Source organism: Tursiops truncatus, chromosome 11 (genome assembly GCF_011762595.2).
Source record: "Tursiops truncatus isolate mTurTru1 chromosome 11, mTurTru1.mat.Y, whole genome shotgun sequence".
Classification (NCBI taxonomy): Eukaryota; Metazoa; Chordata; class Mammalia; order Artiodactyla; family Delphinidae; genus Tursiops; species Tursiops truncatus.
Window position 1 is genome coordinate 91,080,814 of NC_047044.1, and position 18,187 is coordinate 91,099,000.

Consider the following 18,187-nt stretch of genomic DNA (forward strand, 5'->3'; position numbering starts at 1 on the left):
CGGATATGTTTTTAATGTTTAAACTCACCTTTAGGGGGAAAAGAGTCTTAAAGAGCAGATAAAAGATAAGGAAAGGACGAAGATTAGAGCTAAGGGAATAATCCCCTTTGTATGGTGACATCATAAAGGATTTTTGGTGGGTGAAAAGACCAGAAACTAAAAGAGCCAATATAAACCAACCTCCACACTCGTAAATTTAAAACTGATTGTACAAATATCCCCATATTTCCTCTTCAAAAACACTAATCCTGTAGATTAGCACTCTGGGATTCTAACACGGGCACTGAATTGCTTAGGTCTACAAATATTCTTTGTGTAAAAACAACTACTGAACATCCAGGCGCACGGCACGCTAGCGAAGCGCATCTTCCGGGGACTCGTTTTCTAACGGAAACTCCCGAAAGATCGCACGCGCTTACGTCATGAAGGAAACAAAAAACCTACAATACACAATTCAAGGTGACAGGCACAGCGCTAAACATTTCCCTATCGGTTATCCGCAGGCCTCTGGCGTCTCAATAAATGGAGCTCCCGGAAATTAGGTCAGAATGCCTGCGGCGAGGTAGGACAGTGGTCCCATCAGCCAATCATATATCCCCCCCCCCCCGGCTTCATTTTCATATTCTTATTGGGCTAGGTAAGTGTCAATCCACATGAAGCTCTTGTACTGCGTAGTGAAGGCGGGCTTTTAGTCTATAACCAACCAATTCGGTACTGTATTGTAGCGGAACACACTCTGGTCCTGGAGTTCTTGGTTACTCTCTATGGTTCCAGGGCGAAGAAACGCTGAGATCTTCGGCCCGTAGGGACAGGAAGTGACGTAAGGATGGCGGAGGGGCGCGAGGTTTCAAGATGGCGGGGGCTGGTGGGCTGATTGAGAGGCAGAGGTGAAGGGCCCTACGAAGTCAAAGAGGCCGAGAATCGTCCCCTCCCCGCTTCTCATAGCCCCAGGAGCCCAGCAGAAGTGTGAGTGTGCGGGATCGTTCCGCTCCGTTTTTTCATCTTTCCCGTCTCTTCCCGGGGCCCGCGCGGTTGCCTCGGGGACACGAGGCCCTTCCGCCCTGCTCTTCTTCTCAGCAGTTGGGGTCTCCGCGATCGCGGACTAGGGGGTCCCCTGGGGCGGCGCGGCGTCCAGCGGTCAAGCGGCTGACTTCGCCCGGGTCGGTCAGCGTCGCCTCCTGACGTTGCCCGGTTGGTTGCCTTAGGCTTGATGTCCTGCACCTCGAGGCAGGGTCAACTGTCGCTGTGGTTTTGGCAGTTGCTAATGCTGTTGGCTCCTATGGTGGACTTGGGCTCCGTCCCTTTGTAGCCTCTTTGACTGTTGAGAGTTTCCCTGAACAGCCCCGTGACCCGATTTCCCTATCACCTCTGCTTTGAGATAGAAAAGTAGTCTGTGCATGCAAACTAAGACTCCAGTGTCTTCTGTAAAAATTTTCTGTACTTCGTATCTATTCTAGGTTTCAGGTGTGGGAGAGGAGGGTTAAAAACACGGGCCTGAGGGTAATTGAAAGAGGGAGGCAGAAAAGATCCAGGCCATCAAAGATGTAAGAGCTTCTATTTCTGCTAATTTTGCTTGTTTCCGCTTCCTTCTCCCTCGCTCCCGGTTTTTCTGAGAAGGAAACCCTTGACAGGGCAAATCGGTTGCCACTGGAACAGCTTGGAAGCTTTTAGCAGAAAGCAAGGCAGTTGAACAGTTGCTGAAAGACGCATTCACCAATAAACTTGCCTGGCAGAATCTTCATGAGGGGAAGGTGTAATTCTGTGGTCTGCTAAAAAATCTACCTCATGATCTTACCTTTCCCACGCTTGAAAAGTGTCTGCTTTCAAAAGGAAGGAAATTTATCACCCTTTATTATTGGAAAGAGCAAGTATCAAAAAGCTAAACCTCATTCATTTGGAATGACAGGAAGAAGGGATATAATAGTGTTTCGGTTAATTAAAATGTTGATTTATAAAATAGGTTCCCTCAAACACAGTTATCCCTTTCGGTTACCTTAAAAAATACAAATCAGGAGTCAAGTAGGCATTATTAATAAAATATCTTAATGTTGATGTTTTTAGAAGATCTCTCATATAATATCAATACTTTATTTTGAATATTTGTGTTTTTAGTTATGGTTTAAGCTTCTGCTTGAGCGTCAGGAATTACATCTGAATTAGAACTAAATCTGAATTAAATAGGCTTAAATTAATGAGTTCTTACTGTCTTAGAGATGATGGGAATACATGCCAAGAAACCGTGGAGAGAGGCAAGGCTGAGCTATTTGTCGTTGAGCCCAGATCATTACCCTGTTCCCTTTTTATTCCTTTTTCAACCTACATGTAAATAAAGGGAGGATATAGGAAAAGAACTAATGGCTTCTCATCTACATGGTTTATGTCATATTGTTGAGGCATTTTTTGATTGATTTTTTCAATTGACGAGTCAGTGCTGTGATCCAGAAAAGAAAGTTAATTGACGACTTAATGATATTCATAGTGGTCTTCAGACCCATTACCATTATGTTATAAATAATAATAGGAATCTAATTTTTTGTGGTTAGAGAAGTTGAGGCTGTCTTTCCTGCACACTAAAGTCAAAACTAGGGAAAGAACAAGGTCTTAATAATAAAAGTTTCTTTTCAGAGATTGGTAGGAAGAAAATTTTATAAATATAAAAAGGAAGAAATTTTGTAAATCTAGGAAAAATAAGCTATTTTTTTGTCTTTGCAGGTTTTTAGGTTTTGTTTTTGTTTTGTTTTTTAAACAAGCAAGTAAACCACACAAATTGTCAACATGGGACGGAGATCTACATCATCCACCAAGAGTGGAAAATTTATGAACCCCACAGACCAAGCCAGTAAGTGTCCATTAATGTGGAATGATGAAGAAGAGGGGTGGTAAAAACTGTAAGCTTTAGGGAGTGTACTTTATTATTTCTTAATTACAAGATCAGCAGTGTTAGGAGGTGTCAGTTGTATAAAGTTATCTAGTGTTCTAGTGGGCACATGATTAAAACTTTTAAGCATGAAAAAAATTAGTACCCGTGTTTCTAATTTGATTGACTTGCAAAGTAGAATTGGCAATTCTCTTTGTATTTGGAATTTTGAACAAACTGTTTTGCCAGTTCTTATTTAGTATTTTATGACATCTTTTCAGATTCATAGTTATTTTTTAAGGAACTTAAAAATGTCTTGAGACATTTTTGGTTGACATAATTGGAAGGGTGCTATTGGCATCTAGTGGGTAGAGGCAAGAATGCTGCTAAATATCCTACAGTGCACGGGGCAACCTCCGACAGTAATCTGTATTAAATTGGAGGAAATGCTAATGTTCAGGATTTTAAAGTTTTATATTCTTCCTCTCTCCCTCTCTTAAGGAAAAGAAGCTCGGAAGAGAGAATTAAAGAAGGTACGATTTCAGAAGCATCCTGTTAGATATAAATGTAGTTTGGCACATCTTGTTATTTGAGATGAGTGGATTTAGAAAACATTTCCAGTTATTTTCCAGAAAAGATATTTTATGCTTCTCATAACAAACCGTAAGATTTACTAAGCCAAAATACTATACTTAGAAACTGAACTGAAATAATTTTGTAGATGAGCTCATGATGGGTTACTGTAACATGGTTTATTTGATTACCCTTCCCAGTGACTTAAATAAATACTTAAAAAAATAATTCTCTTTTGCTATTTATTATAACATACTGCTTTGTTAGAAGCCACTGAGTTAGTGAATGGAAGTAAATGTGATGATAGCTTTGTACATCCATTTTCTTGACTATGTAGTTGTTGAGTTTGTGGCAAAAAGCTTCCCCAGAATAAGAAAGGGTTTACTTTTTAGTATCATACCTTAACACATTGAGAGAACCTAGTTTTTTAATAGTTTTCAACTGTTTATTCTTGTTTCATTGCTGACATTAAATTTCTGCAAAATTTTTCTCTAATGTATAATTTTAGAATTTAGCTGCAAACTTTGTTTTAAGAAAAAAAACCCTTAAAATACTTAAGTAACTGCTAAGTCTCACAAGGTTAAAAAGAAATACTTGCCTAAGAAAACACTTCTAATAAATAACATTTATCTTTTTGTCTGAAGTTGAAACATTTTGGGGAGTAAGAAATTAATTACATAACTCTGTTTCTGGTGGTTGAAACAAGTGATCAGAAACCAAGGAGAAGTTCAACTTCAGTTTACATGGATTGTTGAAACAAATTGAAACGAAAACTCAGGAGTGTTCAGCTTCTTTAAATTCTGCTCTTTTTTCATTTTTCTAAGAACAAAAAACAGCGCATGATGGTACGAGCTGCAGTTTTAAAGATGAAGGATCCCAAACAAATTATCCGGGACATGGAAAAATTGGATGAAATGGGTAAGAATTTATAAAGGGCTGGATTTTACAACAGGGATAATAGTCTGATACATAGAGGCAGGCAGGTAATGAGTGAAACAGCACAGACACAAGAAATATAGAAAAGCTTATGGCATGTGATGCTTAGATTTAGTTTTAGAGTTAGAAGAACAGTGGGGTGAGGGGCTATTACAAACTGGAAAGCTCATCTAGAATGAGAGGGAAGCCATTCTTTAGCTTTAGCTAATTGTTTTTTATAAGTTAACAAAAGCCCAGTTTGGCTTGCTCATTTTTTTAAGAGAATACTAAGTCTGGATTTTGAAATCACCTTGGGGTTTTTTTGTTTTGTATTTTAATATTGGCAACTACCGTTTAAATCTAAATATTGGACCACCATGAATATAAGTCAATTTCCCATCTTTTCCAATGAGAAGATGCAAAGATAATTGACCACTTAGTAAGGATATAGAAGAAATCAAATACTTAAAATCAAATTTTAAAACTATCGTATTAGGATTTCTTCCTTTTTCACACTAAACAGAATAATTTTATCCAGTCTCATCATGTGCATCTTCAATATCACTGCTTTGTCATAACTGGAATCACATGAAATAATTGCATGTTGTCTTTTCTTGTATCTGAGTTGCTTGAGAATCATCTGTGATGCTGCCATTGGAAGTTTTATCCTAACTTACAAAAAAGTTTCTTTAGTTTAACCAAAACCTCTTCAAAATAGAGTGCAGTTTTACCAAGTTCCAAAGATCCTATAACATATTTAATCAACCTTTACTTCCCTTATTTATATACTTTATACTTGCAGGTATGTGAGGGAAAAAATCCTAGAAAGTATTTTTAACAGAACATTATACAATTAAGTAAAAGTAGGAGTCAGAATGGTGCAAAGTGGCTTTAGGTAGTTATAATTAATACAGAGGACGAGTCACAAAATGGATTCCATATTCAGCCCATTCTCTTAACTTTAGAACATGGAGTTTTTCATTTTCCTTTTTTTTTAGTAGCTTTCAAACATCCAAAAATAAAATAGCCTAGCTAACTCCATGCTTTTCAGCTGTCAAATTTTTGCCAATTCTGTCTTCTGCCCCCTGCCGTTTTTTTTTTAAATTGCATGTTAAAGTGATCTTTACAAGTTTTGTTTACAAAGGTTTCCAAACAAGTTTGGTGGTTTGCCTAAAAAACAGAGATAGTGAGTAAAAGAGATACAGTGGAACTTCTCAATGATGCATTAAATGGGGTTCAAAAAAATCCAGTTATGTGGGGTTATGGTATTACAAGCTTTCTGAAATAATGTGGCAGAGCCTCTGCAGCCAGCCTGGGCAAGAGTTCTGGGTCAGGCTGTGTCATCTCGCGTCTTTCCCAGTTCAGCTATAACTGATTCCACTTGTTGCCTGTTCTAAATATTGGTAGGGACAGTTCCTAGCCCTAGGATGTCAGGATATTACCTACTGAATGACCCCAAATTGTATAGTAATAACTGAGGTTTATTGAGCTCTTACCTTGCTACATACCAGGTTTTTTCCCCACGTTTTCATTTAATCTTCATGACAACTGTTTTGGGTAGGTGTATTGCCCCTATTTTACAGATGAGGAAACTCAGGCACAGAGACGTTATGTACCTTTCTCAAGGTTATACTGGTAGGAAGTGGCAGAGCTGGGATTTAAAGTCAAGCATTTAGCACTTTCATTAATCACACTAGGAATAGTGTGGTTTGAGGCCATACTTCTAGTTTTGAGTAAGTCATCAAGGTTAAGTTAATAGGATTTAAGAAAGATGACAATTAAGCTTGTGATTCTTTTAAGAACAAGGAAGGAACACTATTCATCAGAGCTCTAATTACAATTTATAAAACTCAATACAAACTAAGCAGAAAAAAGTATACCTTGACTCCCATAATTGGGAGATTCTGGAGGGAAGCTTGTCTCAAAAACCCAGATATCATTAGCAAGACTGTCCATCTGTCTGACCACTCTCTGTCAGCATACTGCTAGTGAATTTCTTGGTATAGAAGGTGGAATATGTGTGTGGAATTAGTGGTGGTTGAGAGATGAGGCCATAGACTGCTCTAGTTTTATTTCATTCCTGCTTGTGAGAGCTTCTCTCTCCCATATTTAAAATCTCAGAGGAGGATCTGGTCCCAATTTGGATCGTATGCCGATTAATCTCTGAGTCAGTTACTGGCAAGGGGGATGGAGGGAGGCAGGTATGGTTGACTAGGCAGGCCTGGGAGTCCTGTGCTAATCTCTCTTGGTCCCTTTTAGGGACCTGAAATTAAGCCCCATGTTGAACACATGGGAGAGAAAGGCTTATATGGTAGCTAAAAAGGAATACTAACCCATATAAAAGTAACAGTTGAGTGGTAAGCCAGACACCACTGGATATTTTATTTGTGTTCTCATTTGATCATCAGAGCTTGATTGTGAAGTAGTTGATGTCTCCATTTTCCAGATGAAGAAGCTGAAGATCAGAGAATTCAAGTAAAATGCCAGAGATCTCAGAATTAAATGACAGAGCCAGTGTAGCATGTAAACCCAGGTTTGTCTGACTGAAGCTTCACTATATCAGGTTGTTAGCATAGAGGAGTGAAAATTGATTTTTATTACAATGATGATAAAGTCAATTAGGTGACATTTCTTAGAAAAGGAAGTAAAATTAATGGGCTTCTTAAAGGGGTGGAATTTTAATAAATAGTGCATTTCTTTTGACAAGAATATATCTGGTGTCTGGATCCTTTTGAAAAGTTTTAACATATAAGGAGATTTTTATTAAATGATACAGCCTATTGATACCTAGACAAAGTGACTTTTTTGTATTTAATTTCATAATCTGCTCTTTTCTCTCAGAGTTTAACCCAGTGCAACAGCCACAGTTAAATGAGAAAGTGCTGAAAGACAAGCGTAAAAAGCTACGTGAAACCTTTGAACGTATTTTACGACTCTATGAGAAAGAGAATCCAGATATTTACAAAGAATTGAGAAAGCTAGAAGTAGAATATGAACAGAAGAGGGCTCAACTTAGCCAATATTTTGATGCTGTCAAGGTAATCAAGTTTCTTTTCAGAGCTGAACTAAAACTTTATGTTTAGATCTGCTCTTAAAGTTGTTCATGGGAGACCTGATCGTGTTGAACCACCTCCTCTTGGCAGTTTCTTGTCAACTAAACATACACCTACCCCATGAGCCAGCAAATATAAATCTGTGTATTTATACAAGAGAAGTTGATCTACCCGCCAGTACAGTAATAGCTGAAGAGTGGAAACAGCCCAGCTGCCCATGAAGAAGATCATGGATCAGCTGTTATATATTCATAAAATGGAATACTACTCAATCATAAAAAGGAATGATCAACTGATACTCAAAACAACATGAGATTTAAACACATTTTTTTAATGGATAAATCTCAAAAACATGCGATCCTTTCTTCATGGTTATGATTCCACTGAACACCAGGCAAAACTAATTTATGGAGGAAAGATTTTGTATCAGTGGTTGCCTTGGGACAGTGTTAGGGATTGATTGGGAGGGAGTATGAGGTATATGCATTTGTCAGAACTCATTGGATTTGTACATTTCATTGTAAATTTTGCCTCAAAATAAAAATGAAAAAAAAAACAAATGGTATAATTTTGGTAAAGTAGGTAGTATGGGTCCCATTTTACAGATAAGGAAGCTAAGGTAACTTGCTAAAGTCATACAGCTCATATGTGACAGAAATTCAGCAAAGGCAGACTAATTTTAGAGCCCACGCTCTACCACTGAATATATATTATTCTGAAGTTTCAGTTGATTGGCAGTCTTTAGCAATGTTGACTTGCAGCTTTGTATTCTTGTTTTTCATGATATTTGTGTTAGGTGGAAAGCAAATCCAGGTTCTGAAACAGCTGATGTTGAATTTTTAGTGTTGAGTTTGGGGATTACTCTTACCTATTGAAAGATTCTCCCTGTTTCAGAATGCGCAGCATGTGGAGGTGGAGAGCATTCCTTTGCCAGATATGCCGCATGCTCCTTCCAACATCCTGATCCAGGACATTCCACTTCCTGGCGCCCAGCCGCCCTCCATCCTTAAGAAGACTTCAGCCTATGGGTAAGGAAGTGGTAACAGAGTCAAACAGCGTGTAGTAGAAGCGTCTCTTGACTGTCCTGTGCCAAAATTAATGCAGTGGGAAATAAAGGACAGTGGGGATGTAAGCAGTTCCTCATTTGATTAGCTATGAAATGAGAAATCCTTTGAAAATTGTTCAGAAGAGGAAGTAGATACCTCATTAATGTGATTACTGTACATTTTCTTTACAGACCTCCAACTCGGGCAGTTTCTATACTTCCTCTTCTTGGACATGGTGTTCCACGTTTGCCCCCTGGCAGGAAGCCTCCTGGTCCTCCCCCTGGTCCACCTCCTCCTCAAGTCTTGCAAATGTATGGCCGTAAAGTGGGCTTTGCCCTAGATCTTCCCCCTCGTAGGCGAGATGAAGACATGTTATATAGTCCCGAACTTGGTAAGGAGTTCCTTTTGCTCTTAGAACCTTTCCAGTATCATTTTTTATGTTGGCTGTGGAACCATCTTGTTCACCACCCTCAGAGCTTGGGAAATAAATGAGGATAGCATGTACATACCAACAGATGGATAAATCATAGAATCTACCCAAGTAAAAGCAGCATGCATAAGGAAGTATGGAAATGTTTGTTGTGTTTTAAATTAGACTTCTTGAAGATGTCACTCTCTTACCATCAATTCCTTAAGACCTGGATAGCTTGGATACCCGCTTCCCTTTCAGCTTTATCATCATCAGACTAGAGCATCGTTGTATCCAGTCACAGTGATTGTGTATGTGCATGTCTGTCTGTAACCTTCTAAGTAGAATTTGTTTTCAAATTTGAACCTTTTAGAAAAAAATCTTACATATCAAAAAGAATTTAAAACGATTGTCAAGTGAAAACATTGTCAGACTATATGAATAGCTGAGATCATACATAGAAATTTTTAAAACAAATTATTTTGAGTTAAATAGCCTGATTTTCTGTATTTGGGGGTGCCATGTAGTGGAGGATCCACATGTATAACTTGTTCCCGGCTTCCTCCTCCCTTTTCAGCTCAACGGGGTCATGATGATGATGTTTCCAGCACCAGTGAAGATGACGGCTATCCTGAAGACATGGATCAGGATAAGCATGACGACAGTACTGATGACAGCGACACTGACAGATCAGATGGAGAAAGTGAAGGGGATGAATTTGTGCACCGTGATGATAATGAGAGAGAAAACAATGAAGAAAAGAAGTCAGGTATGTGCAGATGAAAATTCCATGATATTGATCAATAAGAAGCACACAAGCCTAAGGTCCTGATTTATTAATGGATCTGTGAAGGCAATTGTGAGGTCCTTGAAAGGAGGGATCAATGCTTTATTCATCTTTATATTTCTAAAATCTCAAAGTTGTTGACACATAATAAGTACTAGATGGATAATTATGAGGGGGAAAAAAAATCTAAGCAGTATATGTAATTTAAAAAAAAAGCCTACGTGGTAAAGTCCACTTTTGGGGAAAAAGATAGCTATTCTTAGCTATTCAACAGCATAAAGATGTTCTGTCATGGATATGTATAGGAAAGAGAGAATAACCACATAATTGTATCAAGAAAACCACATGGTTTTTAATGAGTCTGTTTAAATATCTACATTCAAAGCCCTTTAAATTTTCTGTGCTCGTGGTATCTTACATGAACGAGAACCATAGTTAACATAAAGGTACACCTGTGAGTAGAGTCATGATTTAATGGAAACATGTCATACTTATAATGTGTGTCATGTGTTTGTTTGATTATGATAAATTCAGACTGAGTTACATATACTTTTAGAAAGAAGCTATGGCATTCATCAAGAAAATTTACAAAATGTATAGTTTGTCACATTTCAGTAGTCTTGGAGCTTCTTTGGTAATTGTTTTTGCAGGCTGCAACACAGTATATATTAGTAATACTACTGATATTAGTATTAATAATGATAAATTTTTCTCCTGATATTTCTTAAGAATCATTATTGCAAACCAGAAAGCTAGTTTAAAGGGGTGGATAGAGCTGGTAATGAAAAATGATAGAGGACACTTAAGGTAGGACCTAGTACTTTAAAATATCAATAGAAAGTTGCTAGAGCCACAGCAGTTCTTTTTTTCTCTAGACTGCGATCATTTGCCTCATTTTCCTTTTTTTCAGCCAACTAGTTTTTTTTGTTTGTTTTTACTAGTTAGTTTTTCTTATATATATTCATCAGTGCACATGTGCTGGAAATGGTTATCCTAACTATAATTTGACATTCAGCTAATAATTGAGTTTCTACTATATGCAAGGCATTTTTCTAGACACTAAGGATGCAGAGTAAATAATGCTGAAGCCCTGCCCACGTGGAACTTCTATCCTCCTGTAAATGTTTACCGTCTAAGAATAAGAACGCTCCTAATACTGCACCATTTAGCATGTTTAGGTGTCTAGTGGAGAGCCCTTGTCAGGTCGAGAAGTTTCCTTCTAGTCTAAGTTTGCTAAGAGTTTTTATTATAAATACTTCGTAAGTATCTGTTGGGATGTTATTATTTTTCTTTCAGTTGTTTATTGTAATGAATTATATTCATGGCTTTTCTAATGTTAAACCATTTTGCATTTCTGGGACCAATGCTGCATGTTTATGATGTATTTTTCTTTTAAAACACTATTGAATTCAATTTGCTTGTATTTTATGTTGGCCAGCAGGTTAGTTTTGGTATTAGGGTTATGCTAGCTTCAAGTTGTGGGTAGCATTCCGTCTTTTCCTGTGCCCTTTTACAGTAAATTTCTGTAACTTAACGTTTGGCTGAATTTTCTCGTAAAATTATTTGGGCCAGGTGCCTTTGAGGGGCTTGCTCTTTGACTACCATTTTAATTTTTTATGTTCTGATCTTATCACTTCTTTGACCAATTATAAGTAATTTATATTTTTCTAGAAAATCATCTATTATTTTAATCTGGGTGTTTGATTTTATTGGCATAAAGATGTTAATAGTATTCTTTAAATTTTTTAAATTTGTAACTTTGAAATCACTGTAGCATATATTTACCATCAGTTGGCATTTGATTTACTATCTTTAATATGGCTATGTCTCTCTGCCAAGTAGTGGGAAGCAATTATATCTAGTACTTTATAGCGTTTGTCTTATAGTAAGCATATACTGAATTTTGTTGATCCCAATCCACTCCATTCTCCCTTCTCTGACCCTTCAGGTCTGAGTGTGCGATTTGCAGATATGCCTGGGAAATCAAGGAGGAAGAAGAAGAAGAACATGAAGGAGCTGACTCCTCTTCAAGCCATGATGCTTCGAATGGCAGGTAAGGCAGGGAAAGAACAGCGAATCACCTTTTGGTATTTCCTCCTGCCGGTTGCTTTACATATATTTTCCTATTTAATATGTCAGCAATCAAGTAATAAATCCTTGTTTTTCAAAAGTCAAGGTTCAGCTGCCCAAAGTTACATGACTAGTAAGTAGTTGGACTGGCATTTAAGTTCAGGTCTGTCTTGTTCTAAAACTTGGGCTCATTCCACTCTGCTACACTAGCATGGATAAGTAGAATACTATTTTATTCTTGCGTTATCTAAGTATTTTATTGAAGAAGACTTGATTGTTAATTTTAAGAAAGCATTTATTGAGCATGCGTTTCAGGCATCGCTGTTTTACAGGCTGTAAGAAATGAGTCAACTCCATGTGCCTGGTTTAAAATTTCTTTCAGGTCAGGAAATCCCTGAGGAGGGACGAGAAGTAGAGGAATTTTCAGAAGACGATGATGAAGATTCTGATGATTCTGAAGCAGAAAAGCAGTCACAGAAACAGCATAAGGAGGAATCTCTGTCTGATGGCACATCTTCTGCTGCTTCACAGCAGCAGGCTCCTCCACAGTCTGTTCCTCCTTCTCAGATACAAGCACCTCCCATGCCAGGACCACCTCCTCTTGGACCACCACCTGCTCCACCTTTACGGCCACCTGGACCACCTACAGGCCTTCCTCCTGGACCACCTCCAGGTAAGTACTTACACGTTGTAAATAAATAAGTCTAAATGTGGTTAAAATGAAGTTACTTCAAAAAATATACATCATTAGTGTTGATGATTTCTTGTTTCCTCCTCGTGTAATTCCCTAAGAAGTCAAGATTCTCAAAGGATAAGCACAACTTGCTCATTCCTACAACATTGTTTGCAAGTCATAGTGCTTCTGACAGCCATCTTTTTCTCCAAAGCTCTTCCTTTTTCAGGGTTAGTTCTGATTTTAGTCGGCAGAAACCTGGAGTATGTAACTGGGAGTTTCTTTAGTATTAGTTTTTTTTTTGGTTTGTTTTGCGGTACACGGGCCTCTCACTGTTGTGGCCTCTCCCATTGCGGAGCACAGGCTCCGGACGTGCAGGCTCAGCGGCCATGGCTCACGGGCCCAGCCGCTCCGCGGCACGTGGGATCTTCCCAGACCGGGGCACGAACCCATGTCCCCTGCATCCACAGGCGGACTCTCAACCACTGCGCCACCAGGGAAGCCCAGTATTACTTTTTAATATGACAAGTTGACCCAGTTCTGAGTTGGTAGCAAGCAGGACTAGAGCACAGTAAATACTGTTGTGTATCCTTCTTTGGTTGGGAGTTTTTGGATATCAGTGTAATCATTATAGTTAGAGACAGAGTCATCAGTGTTAATCAAGTCTTTGGCTTAAAAGTTTAAAAAAGTTTATTTACAATTTGAAACAACATGTAAAACTTGTTGGCTAATTATGATTTTAGTCCTTCATCCTGTAGTCAGCCAATTAAATCTTCAGTTGAATTCATCCTCTTCTGATTGGTGCAAAGCAAAATTACCTTTCTTATGACATTCTCAGTGGTCTTTGTCTGTATATCTTAATGAGTTTCAGGGGATCCGTAAAGCACCCTGCTCTATATTCCATTTTCAGCTTATATTGGAACCATTTAAGAAGTCTCATCTTCATATATTTCCAGCCCAGCAGAGCTGTGATTTTGTCAGTGCTGGGAAATAAAGAGAAATGGTCCATAATAAATGTTGAAGTTACCTGATTTCAGGTTAACGTGATAAGTTAAACTAAATCTCAGTCACCTTATACCGCAGTTACTACTTCGAATATATTTGTTTGACATTAACTAATCACTTTTCTCTTTTTAGGAGCTCCTCCATTCCTGAGACCACCCGGAATGCCAGGGCTCCGAGGGCCTTTACCCCGACTTTTACCTCCAGGACCACCACCAGGTCGACCCCCTGGCCCTCCCCCTGGTCCACCTCCAGGTCTGCCTCCTGGCCCTCCTCCTCGGGGACCCCCACCCAGGCTACCTCCCCCTGCACCTCCAGGTGAGGCATTGATTTCTATGACAAAAACTTGTCTACTATATATCTCATTTGCTCTAAGACATTTTCACATTTCAATATCCTGAAATCAAGGGGTATCTTAAAATAGTGGTTTTTATTTGCTTTTGGCGTAGATTGAAGTTGAGTTCTTCCAGATGGTATTTGCCTTTGATTCTACCTATCACATGAGGGACTTTTTCCACCCAGAGAACACTTTGGATTAAATTCTTCATTTAAGACTTTTTTTTTAGGACTACACTTAGAATTGTGAAGTCATGCCATACATCTGCATGAGTATCAGTTGAGTTTACAATCACAAGGGAGATGTTTTTTTCCATTCTCTTTACCCAGTATCAAGGTTAGATATGCAAATTTCCTTGTGATCTCCTTAGATGTGACAGGTATGTATGGTTTACTACACTGACTGTCTCAGTTTAATGTGAAGGTCTCCTTTTAAGCTCCTCAGCTTGGACTTGAACTTTTTTTCTCTCTCTCAGTGGTATTTGGAATAATTATGAGTCTGTATAAGCAATAGCATCTTAGGTTTGATGAAATTTGGTATTTTATAATCACAATCTTAGAAGAGGCATTTGGAGAAATTAAATCTGCACTTCCTGGTAAATGATGATGGTATGTCTGAGCCAACAATAAGACGTGAATTCTTTTCCAGTAATGGTGACATTTTGTGATTAGATTTTCTCATCCCAGGGTTAAAATTATATTTCCTATCCATTGAGTTACCTTTTGAGGGGGAGAAGTGTTGTGCAAATCAGTAAATAACGGATGGGAATCAAATCCCCAACCTTCGTTCTGATAGCATCTGCGATCTACAGGTAGAATAGAATCTTGGGCTGTCAAATTTCAGATTTGACAATTTGAGATCATATTTGAAACCAGTTGATGTTGTTAATTTTACTTTATAAGTTTAAAGGAGCACATTACTGAGAGAGGAAAAAACATAAGTACAGGGATACAAACAGAAGGTGAATACTGTTTTATAAAAGATATTCTTTACTATCAGAATATATTCCTGAGTTTCAAATAGCAAACAACATGATTTATTTTCTATAAATTTTCCATTTAAAAAAATTGTCAACCTATGTTTTTAACATCCTTAATAGTAGTTAAATTTTATCCTTGTGGTATTCATCTGCCCGTTTTCTCCTTCATTTAGGTATCCCTCCACCTCGTCCTGGCATGATGCGCCCACCTTTGGTGCCTCCACTTGGACCTGCCCCACCTGGGCTTTTCCCACCAGCTCCTTTGCCGAACCCGGGGGTTTTAAGTGCTCCACCCAACTTGATCCAGCGACCCAAGGCGGATGATACAAGTGCAGCCACCATTGAGAAGAAAGCCACAGCAACCATCAGTGCCAAGCCACAGATCACTAATCCCAAGGCAGAGATTACTCGATTTGTGCCCACCGCACTGAGGGTACGTCGGGAGAATAAAGGGGCTACTGCTACTCCCCAGAGAAAGTCAGAGGATGATTCTGCTGTGCCTCTTGCCAAAGCAGCCCCCAAATCCGGTCCATCTGTTCCCGTCTCAGTACAAACTAAGGATGATGTTTATGAAGCATTCATGAAAGAGATGGAAGGGCTGCTGTGACAGCTTTTGATGCTAGAACAGGCTTCTGTTCACATCAGTGGTTCATGGAGAGAGAGGCCCTTATTCAACTTAGGTGAAAGAGCCACTTTCACTGTCAGGGTATTTTTAATTTCAGTTCAAGGAATATCCTAAAGTTTAGCCTTGTTCAGAATTTACTGCATATAAAAGAGGGTATTTCATTCAAAATAGATTGGTTATTGAAGCAGTGCTGCTAACATCCATCCCCTTTCATACCACCATTTTCATCCCACTTCTTCCCCTACTCCAGTTCCTTGGAAACTTGTCATCAAGGGGATCTTTGTTACTTATTTGTTTTGATTCTCGTGTGCTGTGGGCACTGGAGTAGAGATTTCTAAAAAACCAGTTTATTTCACCCCATCTTGCCTTTCATGTTTGAGTTATTTTTAATGTTTTCTTGTAAATATTTTGTAATATTGTAGTGAAATGGGTCACAATGTCATTTCCTAATACAAAGCAAGATATGTGGGAAGAAAATGTACAATTCTTTGATTAAAATTATTTCCCACTGACCTAAACTTTAAGTGTTTCATGGAATAAATAAATAAATGTTCTACACCAAGACATCCTCTGTGTTACTGATAACATATAAACATAATATCTGTTTTATGGGCAGAAAAGAAGCAAGTATTTAAAACTTGGGTTTAAGGAACTACCATTTCTGGTATGGAATGAGAATTTTATTGAAAACGTGGTTAACATGTTAAGTTTTAAATTTTAAAGGATGAAGAAGAGATAATTATTTTCCTTTAGGTTTATTATATGTTAGCTTTGGAGAAATTGAGAGGGTTTATATATTGCTAAAAAGATGAGTCGTCTTCTCAAAGATTACTTTCTTCTCCAGAGCTTTGTGAACTGATACTAGTGAATGGCAAAAGGTTCTTTTAAATCATTTCTAAACTATCAGTCAGAAAAGGCTGCTACTTTTTCTTTTTTGAATTTGTCATTTATATGAGCCTTTATTATTAGAAGCACAGAAAATGAATGAGAATGTTTAACACTTTTAATTTGCATTGATGCTTTCTTTACGAAGTGTTTTAATAACTAATACCTATCCAGTAATCCTGGGGAGGTATTTTCCCCATTTTACAGAGGCAGGTATTGGAACTAAAGGGCTCGTGTGATTTATCCAGGCACCCATAGTGTGTATTTCATACACGAAGACACACACCATATGTATACACACAGTGAGACAATCTATGCATTGCGTTTAGGCTAGACATACCTGGTCTTACTTTCCCGTTGTATCTTTTTTCTTTTTTTTTTTCTGTCCACTTAGTAGTCACCCCAGTTTTTTGCTTTTATTGATTTTAGCTTCTAATATATAGTGTCAATTCTTTTATTTTTTTTTAAACATCATTATTGGAGTATAATTGCTTCACAATGTTGTGCTAGTTTCCGCTGTGTAACAGCGTGAATCAGCCATACGCATACATATATCCCCATATCCCCTCCCCCTTACGTCTCCCTCCCACCCTCCCTATCCCACCCCTCTAGGTGGTCACAAAGCACCGAGCTGATATCCCTGTGCTATGTGGCTGCTTCCCACTAGCTGTTTTACATTTGGTAGTGTGTATATATCAACACTACGCTCTCACTTCATCCCAGTTTACCCTTCCCACTCTCTGTGTCCTCAACTCCATTCTCTACGTCTGCATCTTTTTTCCTGTTCTGCCCCTAGGTTCATGAGAACCTTTTTTTTTTTTTTTTTTTTTTTTTTAGATTCCATATATATGTGTTAGCATGCAGTATTTGTTTTTCTCTTTCTGACTTACTTCACTCTGTATGACAGACTCTAGGTCCATTCACCTCCCTACAAGTGACTCAATTTTGTTTCTTTTTATGGCTGAATAATATTCCACTGTATATATGTGCCACATCTTTATCCGTTCATCTGTTGGTGGACACTTAGGTTGTTTCCATGTCCTGGCTATTGTAAATAGTGCTGCAATGAACATTGTGGTACATGACTCTTTGAATTATGGTTTTCTCATGGAATATGCTCAGTAGTGGGCTTGCTGGGTCATATGGTAGTTCCATTTTTAGTTTTTTAAGGACTCTCCATATGTTCTCCATAGTGGCTGTATCAGTTTACATTCCCGTCAACAGTGCAAGAGGTTTCCATTTTCTCCACACCCTCTCCAGCATTAATTGTAGATTTTTTGGTGATGGCCATTCTGACCAGTGTGAGGTGATACCTCATTGTGGTTTTCATTTGCATTTCTCTAATGATTAGTGATGTTGAGCATCCTTTCATGTGTTTGTTAGCAATCTGTATATCTTCTTTGGAGAATGTCTGTTTAGGTCTTCCACCCATTTTTGGATGGGGTTGTTTGTTTTCTTGATATTGAGCTGCATGAGCTGCTTGTATATTTTGGAGATTAATCCTTTGTCAGTTGCTTCATCTGCAAATATTTTCTCCCATTCTTAGGGTTGTCTTTTCGTTGTGTTTATGGTTTCCTTTGTTGTGTAAAAGCTTTTAAGTTTCTTTAGGTCCCATTTGCTTATTTTTGTTTTTATTTCCATTGCTCTAGGAGGTGGGTCAAAAAAGATCTTGCTGCAATTTATGTCAAAGGGTGTTCTGCCTATGTTTTCCACTAAGAATTTTATAGTGTCTGGCCTTACATTTAGGTCTTTAATCGATTTTGAGTTTATTTTTGTGTGTGGTGTTAGGAAGTGTTCTAATTTCATGTTTTTACATGTAGCTGTCCGGTTTTCCCAGCACCACTTATTGAAGAGGCTGTCTTTTCTGCATTGTACACTCTTGCCTCTTTGATCAAAGATAAGGTGACCTATGTTCATGGGTTTATCTCTGGGCTTTCTATCCTGTTCCATTGATCTATTTTTCTGTTTTTCTGCAT

At 38.2% G+C, this 18,187-nt stretch overlaps 1 protein-coding gene across 1 annotated transcript; it reads left to right on the forward strand.

Moving 5' to 3' along the window:
* The first annotated feature begins 810 nt into the window (after positions 1–810).
* WBP11 (WW domain binding protein 11) lies at positions 811–15,890 on the forward strand. Its single transcript, XM_004328893.4, has 12 exons — positions 811–966; positions 2,713–2,839; positions 3,359–3,390; positions 4,255–4,348; positions 7,187–7,383; positions 8,293–8,426; positions 8,636–8,835; positions 9,431–9,622; positions 11,589–11,693; positions 12,093–12,383; positions 13,521–13,703; positions 14,875–15,890. Exons 2-12 carry the CDS (start codon positions 2,776–2,778, stop codon positions 15,306–15,308), a joined length of 1,926 nt encoding a protein of 641 aa, XP_004328941.1. The 5' UTR covers positions 811–966; positions 2,713–2,775; the 3' UTR covers positions 15,309–15,890.
* Positions 15,891–18,187: the final 2,297 nt, after the last annotated feature.

Excerpts from the sequence above, each read along its gene's own strand:
- WBP11 (XM_004328893.4), top strand. The coding sequence starts at position 2,776 with ATGGGACGGAGATCTACATCATCCACCAAGAGTGGAAAATTTATGAAC. Across the intron at positions 3,391-4,254 it reads GGAAGAGAGAATTAAAGAAG|AACAAAAAACAGCGCATGAT; the intron begins GTACGATTTCAG and ends CATTTTTCTAAG. Across the intron at positions 12,384-13,520 it reads TCCTCCTGGACCACCTCCAG|GAGCTCCTCCATTCCTGAGA; the intron begins GTAAGTACTTAC and ends TTCTCTTTTTAG.